Source organism: Oncorhynchus keta, chromosome 32 (genome assembly GCF_023373465.1).
Source record: "Oncorhynchus keta strain PuntledgeMale-10-30-2019 chromosome 32, Oket_V2, whole genome shotgun sequence".
NCBI classification, from domain to species: Eukaryota; Metazoa; Chordata; class Actinopteri; order Salmoniformes; family Salmonidae; genus Oncorhynchus; species Oncorhynchus keta.
In genome coordinates this window covers 29610236-29634140 of record NC_068452.1, presented here as the reverse complement: position 1 = coordinate 29634140, position 23905 = coordinate 29610236, and the positions used below count along the sequence as shown (strand labels likewise).

The 23905-nt window shown below is 44.2% G+C and overlaps 2 protein-coding genes across 2 annotated transcripts; both read left to right on the top strand.

Moving 5' to 3' along the window:
• Nucleotides 1-364: 364 nt before the first annotated feature.
• LOC118364761 (sphingosine kinase 1-like) lies at nucleotides 365-18543 on the top strand. The gene is made up of 5 exons (XM_052491306.1): nucleotides 365-1038; nucleotides 10907-11056; nucleotides 13171-13265; nucleotides 13428-13543; nucleotides 15841-18543. The coding sequence occupies exons 1-5, from the start codon at nucleotides 612-614 to the stop codon at nucleotides 16709-16711; spliced, it is 1659 nt and encodes a 552-aa protein (XP_052347266.1). The 5' UTR covers nucleotides 365-611; the 3' UTR covers nucleotides 16712-18543.
• Nucleotides 18544-20209: 1666 nt separating this feature from the next.
• Nucleotides 20210-22843, top strand: LOC118364760 (serotonin N-acetyltransferase). Its single transcript, XM_035746463.1, has 4 exons — nucleotides 20210-20320; nucleotides 20738-21024; nucleotides 21329-21483; nucleotides 21668-22843. Exons 2-4 carry the CDS (start codon nucleotides 20874-20876, stop codon nucleotides 22121-22123), a joined length of 762 nt encoding a protein of 253 aa, XP_035602356.1. The 5' UTR covers nucleotides 20210-20320; nucleotides 20738-20873; the 3' UTR covers nucleotides 22124-22843.
• The last annotated feature ends 1062 nt before the right edge of the window (nucleotides 22844-23905 follow it).

The following is a 23905-nucleotide window of genomic DNA, read 5'->3' as shown; positions in this document are numbered from 1 at the left end:
CATAGCAGGCATATATCCGACTTGTGAAATAATAATGGAAATATGTATACCGGTATTCTAGACCTAAATGAACAACATGGGATATTCTGACCATATAGCCTACAAATAGACAAATGAGAGCCTTGGTTTGAAAATACCTAATTGCATTTGGTGAGGCTATAAGAGATTAATCAATCTAAAGCATTGCATCGCGTCTTTACAAATAATATTCTAACATCAATAGATCGTATTATTTGCTGCTGGTAAAATAGGGCCTTGAAGTAGCCTAGCCAATTCATTATCCACGAGGTAAATAGCAAAGCGTTAAATAGGCCTAACTGATCAACAATGTAACCAGTAGCCTGCAGCTAAATGGGTTATGGTAATATTTGCTCAAGATGCTAAATATTTATTATATTCCATGAGAAGAGGTAGATTCCTGACATGGGGCATCCTTGTCCAACTTTCATTTCTCCGCGTGTGATTCCCCTTTTAGTCACTAGGGAGAGACCTTTCAACACGGAAAACAGCTGGTTGACTCCGGGTCCAACAGCAGTCAAACAGGCAGGGGCAGGCAGCCGCAGTCATCCTCATCAACCGCACGCTGATCTGCGGATCACATCGTCCACCGGATGAATAACGACATCGCCGAACCTGACCCATCCCGGCAGCGCAATGGTGTCGTGGAAGGGCTTTATGGAGAATTCACGGACTCGCTCAACGCAAAGGTCAGATATTCTGTGAGTTTGACTGAGAGTGCTCTCACTATTCAAAAGATCTCATCGTCACCTGGACAGGATGAGGTGGTTTTCCATTTAGCTGACTGTCTTGGCTGCCTGGCTTATAAAGTGGAGGACGAAGCGGATGTTGGAGCGTTCTTTACAGCCTATTTCTACCCGTTCAAGAGGCGATGGATAAGCACAGGCATGGCCCGGCAGAAAGTAGAGCAGTGCTTTCGGGTCGCACTGGTCCAGGACCCTCTCACTAATCTTCAAGAGGCAGAGAGATGGGCGCGTGCCATCAGAGAGGCTTCTATCCGCCAGATACCCCGACGACATGGTGAGAAGCAAGGCTGCATAGTTGAAATAAAACAGTTGTTTCTTTCTGCCATAGTTATGTTTGATGAGGGCGTAGGTTCTAATTTAATTTAGCCAAACAGCATCAAACTTTAGGCTCTTTATATGGATAACCTGAAAAGTCTGTCATCATTGCCATATACTATAATGTTTCCTCGTTTATTTAGGAGGAATTGTATACTCTGCCCAGGGAAATGGGGCTTATAAATTCAGTTCAAAATGTGAGGGTAACTTTCCATCACCTTTGTCCCATACTGCACCTAAGGTCCAGTAATTCACAACCTGCTTACTCGGTTTCTATAGAATAGGATAGGCTTAAGTGCCAACTGACTGGGCAAGCTTGGAGAAGGAAATGGAATTTTGTTCATCTCTCACACCCAAGAACCAGCATTACCTGCAGTGGGAGGATGACTGCCAGTTACCCTTCTCAGGGTGAAATCATTTGCATAGATTTGCAACTGTGACATTTCTGTATAATTTGTAAGGGGTAAATAAGTCATCCCAAAAGCAACATTGCTGAACCCAAGTACTCAAGTGATTGAACTCATCGTTTTTGAACTAATGGTGCTTATGCGGGTTGTCTTGGATCAGGAAAAACCTTATTACAACACAACTGTATTCAAATGCCTGCTTTTGAAATCTTCGGTCCATGTCATAGACTTAGGTTCATGTGCAGAGACCCGACTGACCCTACTGAATCTGTTCTGAACATGAAACAGAGTGCTGCTGATGCTAATTACCCAGTTATCACTCACTTAGGATATCATTTAGTGTGGATGAAGTTGCCACAGGGAGAGCCATATGCAAAATATTATGCTGACATTCTGTCAAAATATCACACATTATTTTGAATTGAGTTTATCCAAGTTATTGCTACAAGATGAAATGTCTCACATTAATATGTGCTTCATTAAATTGCATTATTAGATTGTTTTTATTGGTTTATTCGGATCACCATTAGCTCTTGCGAAGCAGCAGCTATTCTTCCTGGGCTCCAGACAAAAACATAGAACATGACAAGGAACAAAACACTGATACGCTGATAGACAAGAACAGTCACACAAATAAGATAGGAGTGCATGTGCCAAGGGCCTAAATAGGCAGAATGTAAGGGAATTTCCATCTGAATAAAAGGGAGAGCTGTCGAGGATTTAGTCAAATCATACATCTATTCGGTTTAAGTTGCAACAAGGAGACACCCTCCCGCATAGAAACATAAAAAATGTCTAACGGTCCTTCTCTGAGAAGGCACTTATATATTAATCAGATATTCTCTAAACATCAGCCCGAGAGCCTTGTATGAAGTCAAAATAAAAGACAGTGACTTTGTCAGCTGCTACAGAATCACACAGTGTTCATAATGTCATTGTGTGCCCAGTCCTTGTTTCCTCAGTAGCTCTGGCGTCAATCACTATCGAACGATATGAGAACAATCCATAACATTCAGTGACAGGTCTAGTGACCATCAACCCCTACACAAATGAGTATCATAAATAGAGCACTGGAAATCATGTATTACAGAAAGGGAAAACATATACTGTGTACATATGCTAAGCATTGTGTTAATTATCTTAACTGAATATCAACTTTATTCATCTTAAATATTTCCCATTACACAGAGTGAAGATAATTGTCCATAAAACAGGGGTGCCCATGCTTAGGGGCACTCTCTAGACCCCTCAGTGGCATAGTTCTAGAGGAAACAGATATTTGATTTGGCAGTGACGGATTTGGAATGTTGGTTGCCAGAAATGGAGTCAGGTGTTGGTGGAATAAGGAATGAGGTCGCCCCGTGAATTGCCCTTTAGGTGTCCAAGGCAACTGAGACAAGGGTCTTTGTGTGAGTTGCACCTTAGGCCTGGAGCCAGCAGGAGTTGGAGTTTCAGAGCTTTGCCAAGAAGACAGATGGTAACCTGACCTGAGAGGTAACTGGTAGCACTCTCTCTGGCCTGTTGGACTTCAAAAGCCAGCAAAGAACATTATTAAAATGTCAATTCACACATATTAATGAAGTGTCTATCGATAACCACTGATGATAAGCCATTGGAATGCTAACAATTGATGAACTGTGGCACGACTCAGGATTCCTGCTCTAGTACAAGAAGGCTTCTCCATCTGTAGTACAGTGCCTACTGCATAATGCAATGATATCATTAATTGATACGTTTTTTTTAGCATTTAAGATTCGGGCCAGACAATAAAACAGTATTCAACAGAATATATTATGTATTTTAAATGAGTAATGGGACGCTAATAGATGCAACAAAATATGCCACATTAATTCCTTGTTCTAGAGCAGGGGTGTCAAACTCATTCCATGGAGGGCCTAGTGTCTGCAGGTTTTTGTTTTGCCTTTCAATTAAGACCTAGACAACCAGGTGAGGGGAGTGACCTTAATGTATTAAAATCAGAGGGACAGAGGGTGTAGGAAAGTCCGAGGGACCGTCTAATCCCTGTTCTAGAAGGTGTATGAAAGTCAGAGGGACCAACTAATCCCTGTTCTAGAGGGTGTATGAAAGTCAGAGGGACTGACTAATCCCTGTCCTAGAGGGTGTATGAAAGTCAGAGGGACTGACTAATCCCTGTTCTAGAGGGTGTATGAAAGTCAGAGGGACCGACTAATCCCTGTTCTAGAGGGTGTATGAAAGTCAGAGAGGGACCGACTAATCCCTGTTCTAGAGGGTGTATGAAAGTCAGAGGGACTGACTAATCCCTGTTCTAGAGGGTGTATGAAAGTCAGAGGGACTGACTAATCCCTGTTCTAGAGGGTGTATGAAAGTCAGAGGGACTGACTAATCCCTGTTCTAGAGGGTGTATGAAAGTCAGAGGGACTGACTAATCCCTGTTCTAGAGGGTGTATGAAAGTCAGAGGGACTGACTAATCCCTGTTCTAGAGGGTGTATGAAAGTCAGAGGGACCGACTAATCCCTGTTCTAGAGGGTGTATGAAAGTCAGAGGGACTGACTAATCCCTGTTCTAGAGGGTTTATGAAAGTCAGAGAGGGACCGACTAATCCCTGTTCTAGAGGGTGTATGAAAGTCAGAGGGACTGACTAATCCCTGTTCTAGAGGGTTTATGAAAGTCAGAGAGGGACCAACCAATCCCTGTTCTAGAGGGTGTATGAAAGTCAGAGGGACCGACTAATCCCTGAAGGGATATTTATGTTAATTAATTTAATTTTATCTGGTGATGCAGCTGGATAGGTTGGATTAAGAAGGCAATTGCTTTTTTTGCTGTATGGTTAATGTTTAGGGAAAGCTATCAGACACTTTCAGTGTGTAATACCACATCATTTTGTTGAAACTGTAGATGCTAAATATTCCTTTAAAAAAAAGTATATTGTGGTTCACTCACAGCTTGACTGGGTAAGAACTGCACAGTGTGTGTTTAAGTATCTGCAGTCTAGCATTCAGTTCCTGTCACAGCCAGGTCATAACCGACTGAATGAGGCGTAAATAATGAAATCCTCAAACAATGTGATGTACCTTTGCACATCAAAGGCCATGGAAGTTAATATCCTGCTATTTGCAATGCTTAGAGGTACCATGAAATGAATGTCTGCATTTTTTACTTTTGACAGTCTTGACTTTCACAAAGGTAAAACGTTTTCAGTGTGAACTTAAACAACTAAAACCAGATATGAAGTATGTAGAAAAGATAATGGACCTATATATTTTTAAATAAGATCATCTTTGATAACTAACAATCACCAAAATAAAAACTCTGGGAGAATCTAAAATTCAAAAAATTTTATGGCCCCCATTGATTTTGTTATAATGTTTGAGTCACTCAGATAGCATAAGAACATGACATAAGCCATGGCAAAATGTATAAAATTGCAGGAAATTAGCTTTAAAACTTCAAAATGTTGTCTCTCTTTGTGTGTTCCACAGAGAGGGTATGTATCTGTCACTGTGATATCGCCCTACGGCCCAATGCTCTGCTGGCGCCACAGTGTCTCTCAGTGATGGAGACAAGAGCTGAACGGTGCCCCTGCTACATCAGTGGCCTCTCACCCCAGCCAGGATGTTCCCCCGGGGCCCTCATCTCCCTCTCTGCTCCCTCAGACAGGCCTGCCTGTGACAGGCTGTCAGGGCCCCTGGCTCTACCTCTGTGGGCTGGGTGTCTAACCCCCAACCCTAATCTTGGACTCACTCAAGCTTGTTTGCAGATATGCCAGCTATGTCTGAGTCATGAGGTAGTGTTACACCTTGGGGACACCTGAGACAGCAAGCTTTCACTTAAAGCCATTTCTACCAGCATTGTCTTTTGTTTTCCTCAGTGTTCTGGCTAGTTTTCACTTATATTGATGTGTTAAAGCAATAATGTGTGGACATAATGAGATATATTATGTTCTAAATTCATGTGTTTGGTAATACTATATTTATTGCTTTTGTAGTAGATTGATTATACACAACAAAGTTGATCAGTTAATCAGTTCCGTTAATTTGATCCCAGCCTCAGTACTTTGTTAGTACTCACACTTACTCAGCCACCCCACCTCTCTGTTTACCCTTTTCCTCAGAGAAACACACACACTAGCTTGCTTGTCAGACAGCCCTTCAGCATGAGTCAGGGTCACATCTGCCCACAGGCCCTTAACCACAGCCTCACACACACACACACACACACACACACACACACACACACACACACACACACACACACACACACACACACACACACACACACACACACACACACACACACACACACACACACACACACACACACAGGACCTAAAAGGTTGTTTCCACAGAAATGACTCTGGGCAGCATGTTACAAAATATGACTTAGGGAATGGGCATCAAAGCTTTAATTATTAAATCAAAAACAAGATTGAGCTAGCTCTTCATTTAGGGTCCTCATTGTTTCTGTAACCAACTGAAACAGAAGCCCTGTACATACCTAGTTCTAACATGCGCCTTGTGTCCTGAACTTGTCAGTATTCTGATTGTGCCCACATTTTTAGACAGGTGTAGACGATGAAAAGACACATTGTGATTTGATTGTAATCAGATCTTCCTGAGGTAGTCAGGCATGGATTGTGTCTGGATATCAGTCAAGTGTAAACAGATCTCCAATGGTCAAACTATTTAAATTATCATTATACCAGCCTCAAACATCATTGACAGATACCACCATTGATTTACGCCACCAGTAATTGTCTTAAAATAAATACATTCATGTTATTTTGAAAGAATATCTGTCAAATAATTTGCTTACAGGGAGGCACCAGCTAATCTGGTCACAATGCGGACACAGTGAACGGATAAGAGACACATTTTAATACAATGTGTAGACACGACAAACCTTGATCACATAGTTATTGGATCATATTGATCAGATCACATGTTAGCGCAAGGTGTAAACAATGCTATAATGAACCCTGTATGACTGCTACTGAAACCTTTGTAACTATCAAGCTCTGATAACCAACTTCAATTCGGATAGCTTTGCTTTCGTGCTGTATCCATGTCAAGGAGTTTTTTTTCCTGTGATAAATGAAACACAGAGCTATACAGTATTTCTAGTTGCATTCCATAGGTGCACAAACGTACACTTCTTTTAATGTCAACTCAATATGTTTTCCATACCCAAGATAGACCTAATAATGATAACCCGTCTTTGAGTGATTAGATCACCTGTGAGCACACCTCTTATTGACCCAGGAACCATGGAAATGCTTCCTCGACATATACTCTAAGGCTTCTGGGAGCTGAAGCAATGGGAGGCCCTATGTTTGAAAGTAACGTTACCAAGTTAATGAGTAGGCCAACGTCTAGTTTGCGTCTTTAGTTTTAGCCCCAAGTAACCATTAATGTACTGCTACAGGAGACTGAAGTAGTCAGGAGACAGGAAACACAACAGAATAGAGGAGAGCATGATATTGCTTACATGGAATTATCTCATGTTCTGTGGTGGTAAAGGCTGTGCTGAATTCCTACTCACAAGCTGTCAGGGGAGGATGTTAAACAGCCTCTGTATTTGAGGCACAAGGACTACAGCATTGGCTTTGACCCCTGAGGAGGCAGCGATTGTTCTGTCATCCCTGAACTGTTTTATCGAAGCCTTTATTTGGCTCGTTGTATTGAGAGCATTTTATAGAGCTCATTTGACCTCACTTGAGTGGAAAAACGGACCCTAAAAATTATGTACCAAACGGCAGCATCCACCATTGTGTCTGAAAGACATGTAGTCATAGCCTTTTGTGTATAAAAGCCACATTGTGTAATGTGAAGAAAAAAATACAATGTCAACCCTTTGTATGAATGGGGAAGAGTTAGCAAGACTGTGTTTTAATACTGTCTTAATACTGCTCTTTCTGATGGTTTCACACCTCACTTTGAGATATTTTGGTACCTCTGCTGTCCCTGCACAGGAGCCAAATGAGTAGGAGGTGCCACTCCAGGTCAGCCGGCTGGGCCTAATTGGACCCCTGGGAGCAGTGAAACAACCATCGCGCTGCCCTGTAAATTCCATCCTGTAGCCTCATGCCAACAGGACTGGCACCAGTACACCCTTACCCTGCTGTGCCACTGTCCCTCCACACAAGGCCCCTCTGTCTGGTTCATGCCCAGTGCCGTCTGGCCTCCCCTGTCCCTGCCCAGAAATCCAATTACCAGCCCCATGGGACCGGTCCCAATGCCCAGCAGAACCGGACTCACACTCACTGGTGGGTAGTTGCTACCGCATGTGGCACAGGCACGGTTCAGAGGATAATGCTCAACTGCCAACCTTTATCCGGTACTGATAATGTCTGACAGGGTTCATTTGTGTCTGAAGTACTACTCATAACCACAAACAAGTGTAATCTCTGTAAAGATGACCCCAATTAGTCGATTGGTTGATTATTTGGTCGATAGGCTGTTGCTTGACCAAGATTTCTTTAGTCGAGCAGTGGCAAATATATATATTTTTAATTATGTGGACTAATCCATTTTGAGGCCGCAGGGATGGCAGACCACAGTATCACCAATAGTACATTTACCGTTAATTACCATAATTTCTCATTTGGAATGTTTGTTTAGTTATGGTAGTTTATGTTAATACATTCAATATCTTGTCATAATTACAGGTCCTGGGTGGCACAGTGGTCAAAAAGCATTGAGGCATCACATCACAAGCACTGAGGCATTACCGAGGCATCACTACAGCCCGGGGTTCGATCCCAGGCTGTGTCACAACCGGCCGTGACCGGGAACCCCATAGGACTGCTCACAATTAGCCATCCGGGGTATGGGAAGATTTGACTGGTGTGGCTTCCCTTGGCTCATCGTGCTCTAGCAACTCCTTGTGACAGGGCCAGGCGCCTGCAAGCTGACTCCGGTCATCAGTTGAACGGGGTTTCCTCTGACACATTGGTGCAGCTGACATCCGGGTTAAGTGAGCAGTGTAACAAGAAGTAGGTGGCCAGATGGGTCATGTTTCGGAGGACCTTCGTCTCTCCAGAGCCAATTGAGGAGTTGCAGAGATGAGCCAAGGGACCTAATTTGGGGAGAAAACAGGGTAAACAAAATATGCTTGTGACCATACCACCTGTTCAGGGTCGGGCCTGGTTAGTACTGGGACAGGAGTTCGCCTGGAAATACCAGGTGCTGTAAGATAAAAACTATATTATTATTACAGTCTTACCAAACATTGTTGGCAGAGTGCACAACCTACGTTTTGGTTTATTTCATTCCATTTCCGAGCTGTCAATTTATTCACTGTCTTTTTTTGAAGTGCTCCTGTCAATCTTGAATAAGTACATGCACCTGATTACACATAGAAGTAGGCCTAGGCTAACTGGCCTGCGCGCAAATGTAGACCTATAAATGTGCCCATTTGGGGATCTGATACTATTTCTGATTATCTTAACTGACCACCACTGTGGAGCTTCTCAAAGTTATTTTTCCTTCGCCTCAAACAGCAAATAAACAAAGTCTGTTTTTACATCCATTGAGAATGACAATAGTTCCTTAATTAACGTAGCCTAATTGAAAAATTCACTCCCTTTTGATAACCACTCAGCATGAAAGGGTGAAAAAATCTCAGGCTCTGATCCAGTTGTAACATCATAAAATAGGCCTGCCTGATTACTTCTTATCCCTTGAGCAAATAGCCTACAGCTGTGTCTGTTTGGGAAACTCTGAGAGATCAGGATATTTTTACATATTGGCAATGGCAATAGAAGTAATTTTTTTATTTGAATCATTTTCATTTAGATAGAATTGTGATTAACGACATGACATCGATTTTGAGACATGAGGACTTTAATATAAATTAAATTAAACTGTTCCATGAATATGTGCATATGAAAATCATAACTGGCACGCAGATCAGGAGAAATGGTATGATAACTTGGCACTCCAAATGGAAAAGGCTGCCAACCGCTGGTGTATTCTATTACTGGCAACTTCAGGAGCATAATGGCAGAATCTGCGAAGCCCAGCAGCAGCGAGAAGAGGAGGGTCGGGTCAGGAACAGGTTAGGCTTATTGATCTCTGGCTTCCTCTTCAGTAATTTGTGTGTCTTAATTTTTAATCTCAGTGCTTAAAGCATCAGACAAGCTAAGGAGCCTGCATATAGTTGATTTTATTCAAACATAGGTTGTGTCTATAAATGGAAAAATAGATGTTTATAAATTTGGAACAATCTATTGGTCGAAAGAACAGACGACTCTCGACTAAGATTTGTTTTTGTCGGGGACAGCCCTAAATCTCTCTTATGATTTACTATGGCCTCTGAGAAGACAGTGTCCCCTGTGCAGAAAGACAAGGGCATCTATAGTAACTACAGTATCAGAGGCTAGGAGTTCATCCTGAGTTAAAAACAACTGTCTCTGAAATTATCTCTCATGGCGCTCTGCAACATCTGAACAAGTTCTGCCAGCTTTTAATTATTCCGTTGGTGTCTGGTAATAATTCTAAAGATAACCACACAGATCATAACAGAGTAGCATTATTAAAGAAATTCTCTGGTACTTTTGTATACTTTTTAGCCAGTAGTTCTGAAAGTAGCACTCATGAGCCAAAAGTGGTCCCCGAAAATTGTGTTACCTCACTTATGTGCAGACATGTGCACCACGTCATTGCTTTCTCTCTCGCTCTGCTCTGTGTGCATCTTGCTAGCTTTCACTCAAATTGCGAGGGGCTGAAGCTCATTGGCTGGAACTCAAATTGCTAAGGGGCTGGCCCACCTGTGGGAAAATGTAGGGAAAATAGCGCAGCACAGAAAAACTTGCTTTCAAACTAGGGATTTGTGGCTAATTTAGGCAAAACTGCAGATTGACACATCCAGCCCAAAGCGGGAGGTTTAAAAAATACTTAGTATTCGCTAAAGTTCCGGAGCATATCTTCAACTTCAACATTAGGGGAATGACTTGAGGTGGCATATGTTTTGTTAGACTTACATTTCTGGGGGAAAATAAGTGGGTCACAAAAACAATAACGTCAAGCACCATCTGTGAGTGAATGGTGTCACTGCCCTTGGCATCACTGTTTAATGCTATTTTGTTAACACTGTTTTTCTGCCAAGGGATCTAGAGGGTAGAGACTCCTTTCATAACCTGTTTGACATGTCTGAGATTGATGTCAGAAAAACATTTTGGAAGACAATGGAGAGTCACATGATTGATGTTTCCTTGATACTAGAAAATTAAGTGGAGCAATTCTTCCCTTGACAGCTTGAGAATACCAACTCACAAACTATTCCTTCTTCCCTCTTCTGTTTATCTACATCTCTCACTCTATTGCTCTCTTTTTTTCCTATTCTCTCTCTCTCTCTCTCTCTCTCTCTCTCTCTCTCTCTCTCTCTCTCTCTCTCTCTCTCTCTCTCTCTCTCTCTCTCTCTCTCTCTCTCTCTCTCAGATGTGAAGTATTATGAGCTACGGCGGCCCTGCAGGGTCATGGTTCTGGTGAACCCACAGAGTGGGCGGGGCCAGGCTCTCCAGCTTTTCTCTGGGCAAATCGAGCCCATGCTCACAGAGGCTTCAGTCCCCTACACATTGGTCATCACTGGTCAGTCCCATACACACACTGGTCAACACTCAGTCCCTTACACACCTACCTGCTTGAACCCTATTATCTCACTGCCCTGATTGCATACACACACACACACAGTGTTTGACTCTGCACTGCCTTGTTGGATCCCCTGCTCCCAGTATTATATACTCAACTTCTTTTCACTAACAGTAGCAATGAGTTCAAAGTCACTGAACTCTGCATAACCTTTCACTGAAAAAACGTCAGGTATCTTTGAGCAAGCAGGAACAATCCAAGGAGCCAGAAAGACTTAAAAATCACTTCAGCTACACATTAACACCACCACCTATACTTCACCATCACCCAGTATAGCTGACAAGAAACTATCTCTGCCAGCATTACAAACCATCACCAAGACACCTATGAGTTGTTCAATGCCTTCTTAATCTTTGAAACAACTGAAAAAGGATAGAACAGAGAGAGAGGAGAAAGAGTGAGTTCAGTCCCAGGGGACATGGGGAAGGTTAGCATCTGCATGGTGATGAAAAAAGGCAGGCTAAATTACCGACTTCGGCGTGACGATGCTGGGAGCTGGGGCTGGGAGAATATGTGTCACCAGAGGCTCTCTCAGCTAGAGCTCAACTAGCACTGCTTCCCCTCCACTGCCTGGGTACTGTAGCTAGCCTGTCTGAGTGGATTAACCAGCGCCACCTCGCTGCCCTGCCTGGGTACTGTAGCTAGCCTGTCTGAGTGGATTAACCAGCGCCACCTCGCTGCCCTGCCTGGGTACTGTAGCTAGCCTGTCTGAGTGGATTAACCAGCGCCACCTCGCTGCCCTGCCTGGGTACTGTAGCTAGCCTGTCTGAGTGGATTAACCAGCGCCACCTCGCTGCCCTGCCTGCTTCCACTTAGGGAATGGAGCCCTGCAGAACTATCATGTCACCTACTAGTCTATGCCAGAGGACTAAGGCACTCTGAGAGGATCGTCTTTCAGCGAGGGGTGAATCTGGGGTTTTCTGTGGTGTGTGTTCATGTGCTTGTGTGCACCTACCTGCATGTGTGTGTCTCCCTCAGAAACTGAGGGAGCTCATGTGGAAAACCGTTCAATGTTCAAGTCGCTATGTATTCAGGAACTGAGAGAAAAAAACGATATATTGGGCATGCGGTATCATCCTAACACAAAAGGGACCTTGGTTCATATCACATTAATAGAGAGTAGCTACCAAGCTATAGCTCATCAGAAGAGACGATTACGTAACATTCAGAAAGTCAAGAGATGGTGAGGTAGCTCCTGCCTATGTGTGTTTGTGTGTGGCAGTGACCCTGTGAATAAGGAGAGGGCTGGGAAGTGCAGCCTCAGCCTCCAACCAGCAGTGCTGAGTCAGCCGCAGCAGCCTCCCTCTGCTTTTGCCTGATAGCACAGGACCACATCACTCGGCTCTCAGTCTTCCCATACATACCAAACAGCATGGACTTAAAGGAAACTTAGTGGGTGAGGGAGGGCTAGGGGACAGGTATATGTTATGCTAGGAGAGGAGGAGAAGATGAGGAGGAGAGGGGGGTGGATGTAGTAATGTCTTCTGGTCATTTTTCAAACCTCAACACATACGGTAACTCAAGCAGAAAAGTTATGCCCTTGTGATGACAATGCCTCAACACACCCACAGAGACACAGGCATAGACACACACAATTGCAATAACAAACAAACACAGTACTGCCTTTAGCAGAGCTGATATGTGCTGCAGAACACAAGTCTCAGCTGGCAGAACTGTACTAGACAGTGTGCTTAGGGGGGATCCAATAAGACCCCCTGTAGCGCGACTGTCTCAAGGACATCTCCAATAAAACTCCACTAAACAAACAGAGTCGGCCCCAGTCGTCACATCAACTATCACAGCAGTGGCAGATGTTTGCACTAAGGCCTGGCTGCTTTGAAGACTGTCATCAGCCAGTTGAATAGCCACTGCACGGTCTAATGATATGTATGGACTGATAGAGGGAAATTGAATCCCTTTTCTCTCCCATCCCACTGATCCCTCCCTGGGGGCTTCTGGTGAAGGGAGGCCATCTCTCGGACCTTATTCTCGCTCTCTTTCCTCCCTCCTTCTCGCTTTCTCTCTCTCATTGCGTTTCTCTCTGTCTCCCATAGAGCACCAGAACCATGCGAGGGATCTGGTGAGAGAGACTGATCTGTCACAGTGGGACGCTCTGGTCATCCTGTCAGGAGACGGGCTGCTGTTCGAGGTGCCAAAAGTATAGACACTGCATGAACACATTTCCAGCATAGCTAACTTGTCTAAAGTTTCCCTAAGACTGTTTGAATAAGCAGTGGGGTTTGTGGGGTACAACTCTCAGTTGGAGGGTCGTGGCCTGATGCTGTTTGTGTGTGTTTACCTGTCCGGTCAGGTGTTGAATGGTCTTCTGGAGAGAGAGGACTGGGAGGAGGCCATCCAGACCCCACTGGGCATCTTACCAGGGGGCTCGGGCAACGCCCTGGCAGCCTCTGTCCACCACTACACTAAGTAAGTCCACTAATGAGACATTTAAATGGATAGAGTACAGTATAATGGAAAGCAATAGGAAAACTGGCCTGGACAAAGAAGGTGATTTATCCCTTTTCTATGGATGTAATTATCTGACCGGGCAGATTAGGCACATTTCTCGAGAGACAAGGGAGAGAGATAGTGTCTGCTTCAGCTTTACACTTCATAAAGTCCAAGGAGAGTCATTATTTGACGGTTGCTGATAGCTACTTTTAATGGAGTGATGTAATGGGTTCTAGAGCAACTGGAAATTCAGTGGACTACTACTGTGGTAGTGTCTGGACCGCTTTTATTACTGCTGTTTGTGAAATATGAGCCCCCTAAATATACAACGTCAACAGAAAAACAACACCAAAATACACAGCGAGTTGTATAACATCAGATATCTATCACAGTTGAATAAAGCTTTGCAACCTATGAACAACCCTAACCCTAACACCCCTGTTCAACCCAAACCAAGCTAACCCTAGCCACAACCATTACCCTAGCCACATCCCTTACCCTAGCCACAACCCTTACCCTAGCCATAACCCTTACACTAGCCACAACCATCACCCTAGCCACAACCCTTACCCTAGCCACAACCCTTACCCTAGCCACAACCCTTACCCTAGCCACATCCCTTACCCTAGCCACAACCCTTACCCTAGCCACAACCCTTACCCTAGCCACATCCCTTACCCCAGCCACAACCCTTACCCTAGCCACATCCCTTACCCTAGCCACAACCATTACCCTAGCCACAACCATTTCCATAGCCACAACCATTACCCTAGCCACAACCCTTACCCTAGCCACAACCCTTACCCTAGCCACAACCCTTACCCTAGCCACAACCCTTACCCTAGCCACAACCATTACCCTAGCCACAACTATTACCCTAGCCACAACCATTACCCTAGCCACATCCCTTAACCTAGCCACATCCCTTAACCTAGCCACATCCCTTACCGTACCCATAACCCTTACCCTAGCCACAACCCTTACCCTAGCCACATCCCTTACCCTAGCCACAACCCTTACCCTAGCCACAACCCTTACCCTAGCCACAACCCTTACCCTAGCCACAACCATTATCCTAGCCACAACCCTTACCCGAGCCACATCCCTTACCCTAGCCACAACCCTTACCCTAGCCACAACCCTTACCCTAGCCACAACCCTTACCCTAGCCACATCCCTTACCCTAGCCACAACCCATACCCTAGCCACAACCCTTACCCTAGCCACATCCCTTACCCTAGCCACAACCCTTACCCTAGCCACAACCCTTACCCTAGCCACATCCCTTACCCTAGCCACAACCCATACCCTAGCCACAACCCTTACCCTAGCCACATCCCTTACCTTAGCCACGACCCATACCCTAGCCACAACCCTTACCCTAGCCACATCCCTTACCCTAGCCACAACCCTTACCCTAGCCACAACCCTTACCCTAGCCACAACCATTACCCTAGCCACATCCCTTACCCTAGCCACAACCCATACCCTAGCCACAACCCTTACCCTAGCCACATCCCTTACCCTAGCCACAACCCTTACCCTAGCCACAACCCGTACCCTAGCTTCATGTCCACACCCCAGTTCAACACTAACCCCGTTATCTTACAGTCAGACAGTGAAGATGGTTATGTTTAAAGTACTGTAACTGTCCGGCGTTTCCAGATCTCTATGAAATATGACCTATAATTAATTACAATATGAGTTAAATAGTGTTCCTTCCAAAAATAATGTAATTAAGAATGTTAAAAACTGCTTTTCTGTGTTGGAATGGTGTGGGCATACCCCAATAACAGAATGGTGTGGGTGTACAGTGTACCGGTCATTAAAAATATTAATGTGAGTAAACTGCTGATTGGCCAGCTCATCCTCCTCAGGAGTATGACATCATACTCTATGAGATGGCAAGCATTTTTGAAACAGTCACTTTTGAGTTTTTCTCCTAGTTGTACTTTGGCCACAAAAACGAGTATAGGACGAATCAACAACATTATTTGGGTATGAGTTAACAGAATGTGAATTTAAAAGTGAGATTTTCACTGGACAGTTACTTTAAAACAATGGGATTAGGATTTAACCGTTTTGTGGACATGAACCTAGGGTTAGGGTTATGGCAAGGGTTAGGGTTACTGCTGTAAGTACAATGTATTACCATTCTAGAGTTAGGGTTAGGGTCATTACTTTTAAGTGAAGGAGTAGCTCTGGCTCAATTGAACCACAGACTGATACCTAACTGCCTCAGTCTATTGTGAGCTGACTGCTACTCCCTGCAGGTCTCCCCCGGCCTGGGGTAAGGAGCTGCTGCTGAGCTGTGGCTTCCTGCTGTGTAAAGGCCTGGTGACTCGGCTCGACCTGGTCTCTGTCCACCTGGCCTCCAGCCAGCGCATCTTCTCCTTCCTCTCCCTGGCCTGGGGCTTCGTGGCCGACGTCGACATCGAGAGCGAGAAGTACCGCCTCGTTGGCCCCATGCGATTCCTGGTGGGTACGCTGATGCGCCTGGCCTCCCTCAAGGTATATCAAGGTAGGCTGGCATACCTGCCTGCTCCTCCCTTCACACCCCAGAACTCCTCCCTCTGCTCCTCTCTACCCTGTGGGCCCAACAGCTCCCCCAATCAGAACTCTCGCCACAACCACATCACAAACTCCAACCACAGCACAAACTCCAACCACAACACCGCCCACAACTCCTCCAACATTGCCATCACAACCATGAGGACCAAGCCTCAACCAGTCAACCAGAAGGGGCCTCCTGACTCGCTCCTAGCAGACCTGGAGCAGCCGGTGCCTGATCATTGGACAGTAGTGAATGAGGAAGACTTTGTACTGGTATTGGCCATGTTCCAGTCCCACTTGGCTGAGGACCTGTTTGCAGCCCCTGGGGCCACAGCAGACGACGGCTTCATCCACCTGTTGTATGTGCGTGCAGGCATCTCCAGGCTAGCTCTGCTCACACTCTTCATGACCATGGAGAAGGGGGGGCACCTGGCTATTGGCTGCCCACACCTTGTGTATGAGAGGGTGAAGGCCTTTCGCCTGGAGCCTCTGTCCCCCGAGGGAGCGATCACTGTGGACGGGGAGATGGTGGAGTACGGGCCAGTACAGGCCCAGGTTCATGAAGGAATCGCCAGGCTCATCTCAGGCTGAGAATCTACTCTGAGAGTTTGTCCTCCCCACAGCTCTGACTTCTTGCTCCCTTTCTTACTCTGTCTACTGTACATACAAAGTGCCAAAGACATTATATCAGCCTTTGGAAAATCCCCCCTCTTTTTTTCTACAGATACATTCAGTATCTATCTCTGTGTCCTGTTGTTTAGAGATCCCTCCCTTTCCTCTCCATGCTTCATTCAGGGTCAATGCCATGGATGTTCTTTCAGCTGGCTGGTCTCAGCTAAGAGTGTGTGTGTATGATAGTGTTTAGTGAGCGGTGTGTTTAGTAGGGAGGGGCCCATGGCTGTGGAGTACCTTGTGTACACTTATTAGTGTGACACAAGTGAAGAGAAGCACATTCTTCTGTCCCGCGAGGAAGTGGCAGGCAACCAGCTCTACGCCCGCTATCTAGCCCCGGGGTAATCATTCTGTGGAGGATGAGACACAGTTCTGACATGAAGGCCTTCCCCCCTCAGGATATACTGTTCGAGTCATGGATGTAGGTTCTCTATGGAGAAGCACAACATTGGAGAATGCAGCATTGTAAACTTCCACCAATGATATTAGGTTACTCTTCTCCCTCTCACCAGTGAAAACCTCTCCTTTACCTCTGTGTTTAATGGATGGGGTGGAAGGGGTTAGGTGCTAGTGAGGTCGTGTTAAAGCAGCATGGAGGTTCAGGAACCTGGCCAGCTGAGGTTACCTTCTTATATATCTGGCCTGTCTCCTACCCTGCTGCTGCTGCAGCTCAAACCAACATTCCTCATGGACCACCTTCTTCCTGACACACACACACAAACACACCGGCTTGACTCTCCCTTTCAGATCTGGAGCACTCAGCAAGGAGGGGGATGGTCTCGTCTGCTACATATGACCCCTTCTGGCTGTGTTAAGGTTGTACTCCCTCCTCCTTCACAAGATGTTGGAGCCATCAGCACCTTATGTGTCCTTATTTTGAAGCTTTATGGGTGAATGAAAAATACTAGCGGATAGAACTACAAGCAGTTGAAGATACAGCACCATTGTTGATTTTTATGAACGGTTTTATTGTAGATAAAATAATATAAATATTTATGTTGTTTTCTGTCCAAGCACACACTAAGAAGGGAAACATGGTTTTGCACTACGCAGCACTGCATGGGTCAGTGGGTTCTGCACATTGATTCGATCAATAAGAGTTGGAGCGACCAGGCCAGAGTGCTGCGCTCTCTACTGGGGCCTTTTTCTTGTCGGGGTGGAGATGAGGAACATTAGTGCACTGGAGCATTAGTGCACAGGAGCATTAGTGCACAGGAGCATTAGTGCACAGGAGCATTAGTGCACAGGAGCATTAGTGCACAGGAGCATTAGTGCACAGGAGCATTAGTGCACAGGAGCATTAGTGCACAGGAGCATTAGTGCACAGGAGCATTAGTGCACTGGAGCAGAGACAAGTGCAAATGTGAGCATTATCATCAGTTCTACTCGCACCAGTTCATGCCAGGTCCGGTTCACCCCAGAGATATAACAATTACTGGTTTAACTAATCCTAGAGCACACACTTGGTTTGGTTTGACTCAAAATGTCATATGGGTGGAAGGGTTTTAATGTACTGTATAATGAATCTAAAAGGATGCTTAAAATGACTCTACCTGAAGGTATGCTGACTGCAGATGTAACAATAACTTCTCCCATTCTGATTTCAATCTTCCATGTCTGTGCCTGTACCTGACTTTGATATGCCTTTAGATAAATACAAGTTTAAGTTTCATTTGTCACATGCACAACATGCTTGACTTGAAAACCCTACCCAACAGTGCAGTATTATATACCTCAGGTACGGTAGCTCATGCTAGACTGTGTATACTGAGTATATATATATATATATATATATATATATATATAAGTATAATAAATAAAAAATAAACAAGGGGGAAAAACACAAGAAAGAAGAAAGAAGAGAGGAAGCTATATACAGTGTCAGTGCCAGTACCAAATGTACAACGTACAGAGATACTGGAGTATTGAGGTAGATAGGAAAATGTAGGCAGGGATTAAGAGAAAGTGACTGGAAGCAGGATAAATCATTTATTATAATAATATTAAACATACTGTATGGTACCTTTTACATACCTATCTACCTACCTAATCCTCATTTGTCCGGCTCTGCTGGTGGTGTTGACAAGGTCATAGACCATGCACACACAAGTTTAAGCACATATCCAAATTGAGAGATTAGCTATGCAAATTCTTTCAATGTGGCCGTTCTGGGACACCTCACTGCTCTTTATGCAGTGGGAGGGGTCCCCCTAGTGGATTTACCTTAACCAGTCATTGCAGTGCAAGTGGTGGAAGTTCTGACAAAGTACTTGCACATTTGTTTCTATGGTACAACAGTAGTACTGTATAACATTTTTATGATAGCTCACTTTCATTATTTGTATGTTTGGTTGCATTGATTCACTAGCATACTGGTATCCAGGTTATGAAAACAATTACGAGCCATTTTGAATTAAACTACAATCACTTCATAATCAATTCCTAATCATATTTCCATCTGAATATCAAAAACCTGCATTTGAATCACCTCAGGTACGATAGCTCATGCTAGACTGTGTATAGTGAGTATCATCTCTCCTCAACCGAACATCCATTGCTGACCCTGGCTGACCCTAGTGACTGTTATATAATATGTACAAAAAACAACCGGTCTCAACACATCTGAGTGGAGTAATTGCAATTGTGTTGAACTACTGTTATCTTCTCTGCCCTGTACCCTTGGCTGATAGGGTGGACTGTGGAGTGACTACATCATAGTACTGTTATTAATATTCAAATACTGCTGTAGTCTTCTCATTGCATTCATGTCATTTTTTATGTCATCATTACCGTGTAGGAGAGAGATCTATATTTTTCCAGTGTTTCATTTAGTAAGAACCACAACTAAAATACATGAATCATGCTGTATCGACTGTCTGAATGGTAATAAAATTCCCAAATTCTTCAAGAGTTCTGTCTTGTTCATCATTAGCAGCCATCTTTTCCAGAGAGCATCAACAATGTTAATTGTTTTTATATAAAGTGAAAATGATAATCCATTGTTTAATATTGTCCATTAAAGGTGTTGTGTATTTGAGGGTGTATTAAAGTTCTGCTTTTAGGACCAGACTAATCTTATCTTTATGATAGCAGTGTTCCAATGTCAGTACTGCTGACAGCTTCTCTACCTCTAACCATGGATACCCATTCTAAATATCCACCTGTTGAGAGAGTAACGACTAAATAATATCATTTGTTGGCCTATACTAAGGAGACCGGTGTAGAGAACCTGGCTGGAGCAAGAGTTGACCACAATTACTCCATGCCTACTATATCTCCCAAATATACAGGAGAATATCCACTTTGCCATGTGTCAGTCAAACTCAAGGGATGACGATAGAAGCTAATACGCCGAGTTGTGGAAACAACTTCTATAATCTGTCACGTGACATAGTAATAATCACTGGCTTTATAATGAAGAGGTGGACGTCTTTCAGGGCACGCAAGAGAGAGAGGAGGGAGGAGATAAAGAGAGGGTGAGATAAGACAATAAGGCAGGGAGAGAGTGTTCGGATGAGATTGCATCAGGTAAGTAAAGCAACGTTATTTTCAGTTACAGTGCTCTTGTCGGTTACCATATAATTTCAGAGTATCTGCATATGAGTATCTGCACATGACGACAATCAAATATCGAGGAAAAAACATATTGTAAATGCATTACATTCAGTGTGTTAATTCTCTATTCTGTGTTACATTAATTCTCTAGGCAAGTAATAAACAGGTTGTCACAACACTGCCATTTGTGCGTAAAGCAGCTGACCTCAGGTCGCTTCATTTCTGGTTCTAGTTAATTGCTCTCCACTCTCCCTCGTTCCAAATTCTAATATTTCATTCATGAGCACCGACGTCGTACTATTCATATTCTAAATTGTAAAATGACTCACATCTACATGGACCACATCCTATAAATACGGATTATACTCCCTCTTGGTCATCTGTGCACAGGCTGACCCAACAAGAGGAGGAAACTGAAGATTAACCTTCGTGTAATAGCCAAGAGAGAAGACTTGTGCAAACAAACAACAATAGAAGGAACAGAAGAATATCGAAGTAATCCAACTGGAGTTATAAAAGTTGTAAAATGTCTCTAGTGGGCGCCTTGCCTTTCCTGAAACCGCGCCTATCCCCTTCTGTTTCACCTGGGCGCCAAAGAAGACACACACTGCCAGCAAGCGAGTTCCGGCCGCTCAACACTCAAGATGCCATCAGCGTGTTCGAAATCGAGAAAGAGGGTAAGTTGTCCATAGATTCAATTATAAATGTGTGTATGTATTATGTGTTATGCATTAATGGCACGAATATACAATGTATGAGCGTTATCAGGGGTACTCAAGTCACGCGTAAAACTCGTGCCAACAGCCTCTCCTTGGGCTTTACGCACGTTGACTGGGCGCGCTAGTCTGTCTCTTCCTTTCCATAACACTTTGTATTAATCCCTTGTTATAGGTTTAATGCACTGATACGGATCCGCCTTGGCACTCTTAAATACAGTGAGTCCAAGGATGACGAAAACGTGTCTCTCTTTTCCTCCGCCAGCCTTTATCTCTGTGTCAGGAGACTGCCCGCTCCACCTTGATGAGGTGCGTCATTTCCTCATGCTGTGTCCAGAGCTGTCCATGGGCTGGTTTGAGGAGGGAAGACTAGTAGCCTTCATCATTGGGTCCCAATGGGACCAGGACAGACTCAGCCTAGTAAGACACCTTCTATGATGTTATATAATTTACTATTGATTCATAGGTCATTTACTCTATATCTTACTGTGTTTTTATTAGCTCACTGATAGTTTTTCGAAATCAGGTGCTCTGTATCACATCACTGTACATATTATTGAATGAACTCTACTTGAGCTAAATTTGCATTTTTCCTTTGCTGCAGGACGCCCTAACTCTTCACAAGCCCAAAGGTTCCACAGTTCATATCCATGTGCTGGCGGTCCACCGGACCTTCCGGCAGCAGGGCAAGGGTCCTATCCTGATGTGGCGCTACCTGCAGTACCTACGCTGCCTGCCCTATGTGCGCCGTGCTGTGCTCATGTGCGAGGACTTCCTGGTTCCCTTCTACCAGAAGTCTGGCTTCAAGGTGCAGGGCCGCTGTTCCATCACGGTGGCATCACTGACCTTCACAGAGATGCAGTACCCTGTGAGGGGCCATGCCCTGATGCGGCGCAACAGTGAAGCTATTGGTTTTCCTCAGACTGCGTTATTATTGGAGAAACAGACTCAGAGGCTTGAGTCTGTGTTATTATTGGAGGAACCGATTCAGAGGAGTGAGACTGCATTGTTATTGGAGGAACAGACTCAGAGGACTGAGCCTGAGCCTGCTGATGTGTAAATCTTTTTTTACTGAGTAAGATATTAGATTCCTGCTGTACATATCAACTATGATGTAAAATAAAGTGATGTAAACATTTACATTTATACCTAAGATGGTAGTCTAAAGTGCACATCATACATGCATGACCAATGCAGGGAGTCTTTAAGCTTTATTACAATGTTTTAATTTCAGATACCTAACGTTAGTTAATATGTGAATATTTCAATGTTAACTAGCTACATGCTAATGAATGTTAGAACAAATATTGTGTGACTTCTGTCTGTGTGAGATTATATTTTTACTGCAAATGTTCCCGTTTTATTTATTGTAAGTTTTGTCTGAAGGTTTGGGTTGCAAGCCCCCTCCTCTCTGACGGTATATGGACGGACGTCACTGACTACCAGGCTTTAGCAGCTCAACCGTGCCTCTTTATCTCTATTAGTGGGCATTAGGTATACTGTAAACGTCTGTCCAAGCACACACGAGGAAGAGGATCCTTTCATTGGACTGCCAGTAGATCTAGTGACTTAACAAACCCATTTTCACACAATGACAAAAGTAGGCTACATCCACACCAATTTGGATTAATCTGTTACTGAAACTGTTTGTCTATTAATTTCCCTTTGGGTCAAATGTGCAGAGCGTTAATCAAACCATGTAATATCTTCTCTTACTCCACCAGAACCTGTCTTACCCTTGAAACCAATCATATCTTTAATAAATATTTTTTGTACTGTTTTTGTTATTTTTATTTCACCTTTATTTAACCAGGTAGGCTAGTTGAGAACAAGTTCTCATTTGCAACTGCGACCTGAATTATTAAAAAATATAATAAAGATGATAATGTATTAACTCTCTGAGCATGTTCAATTTGGATGACTTCAGTATAACAATGATAATAATATAATTTATTCATAAGAATACACAACATCATATGCATACTTTGGCTCTGTTTACACATGCAGCCAAATTTCGGATCCTTTGCCAAATTATTGGTCCAATAAGTGGGAAAAGATCCGAATTGGGCTACCTGTGTAAACGCAACCTAACATTTGTCACGATCCAGAACTAAAGATTGCGTGAACATGGCCAGCTACTGGACAGCAAAGACTACTGGACAGCAGCTTTCAATCTATAGCTAGAGGACTCCTGATATCTCCAGGCGACTTCAACCTACTTACGTCTACCTTTGGTTCATTTCTTTCCATCTCTTTCTTTCCTCTCCTTGCCTCTTCTGACCTCACCCTTTCCCGGACCCCTCCCTCTCACAAGTCAGGCAATACGCTTTACCTAATCCTTACTAGAGGCTGTTCGCCTACTAATCTCACTGCAACCCCCCTCCAGGTCTCAGATCACTATTTTGTTTCCTTTTCTGTCTCCCTCTCCTCCTCCTCCTCCCAACCGAATCAGCCCCTTCCCAGATGGTCATGTGCCGTCGCAATCTTCGCTCTCTCTCTTCCACTACGCTATCCTCATCCATCCTATCATCTCTCCCTTCTGCTAAATCCTTCTCCCTCTTGTCTCCTGATTCTGCCTCTTCAACCCTACTTTCCTCCCTTTCCCTATCTTATGACTCGTACTGTCCCCTTTCCTCCCGGCCGGCTCAGCCCTCCCCTCCGGTTCCATTGCTGAGAAAATCATTGCGAGCATACAGAGCAGGGTGAAAATCGAGGAAAGCTAAACTTACGGAGGACCTATCATCCTTTCACTCCCTCTGTATCTGCTTTGAAAGTCACTTTCATTCACTCCAAACTTCAAGCGTCTTCCTTTAATCCTAGGAAACTCTTATCCACCTTCTCC

Excerpts from the sequence above, each read along its gene's own strand:
- LOC118364761 (XM_052491306.1), top strand. The coding sequence starts at position 612 with ATGAATAACGACATCGCCGAACCTGACCCATCCCGGCAGCGCAATGGT. Across the intron at positions 11,057-13,170 it reads CTACACATTGGTCATCACTG|AGCACCAGAACCATGCGAGG; the intron begins GTCAGTCCCATA and ends TGTCTCCCATAG. Across the intron at positions 13,544-15,840 it reads TCTGTCCACCACTACACTAA|GTCTCCCCCGGCCTGGGGTA; the intron begins GTAAGTCCACTA and ends TACTCCCTGCAG.
- LOC118364760 (XM_035746463.1), top strand. The coding sequence starts at position 20,874 with ATGTCTCTAGTGGGCGCCTTGCCTTTCCTGAAACCGCGCCTATCCCCT. Across the intron at positions 21,025-21,328 it reads GTTCGAAATCGAGAAAGAGG|CCTTTATCTCTGTGTCAGGA; the intron begins GTAAGTTGTCCA and ends TTCCTCCGCCAG. Across the intron at positions 21,484-21,667 it reads ACCAGGACAGACTCAGCCTA|GACGCCCTAACTCTTCACAA; the intron begins GTAAGACACCTT and ends CCTTTGCTGCAG.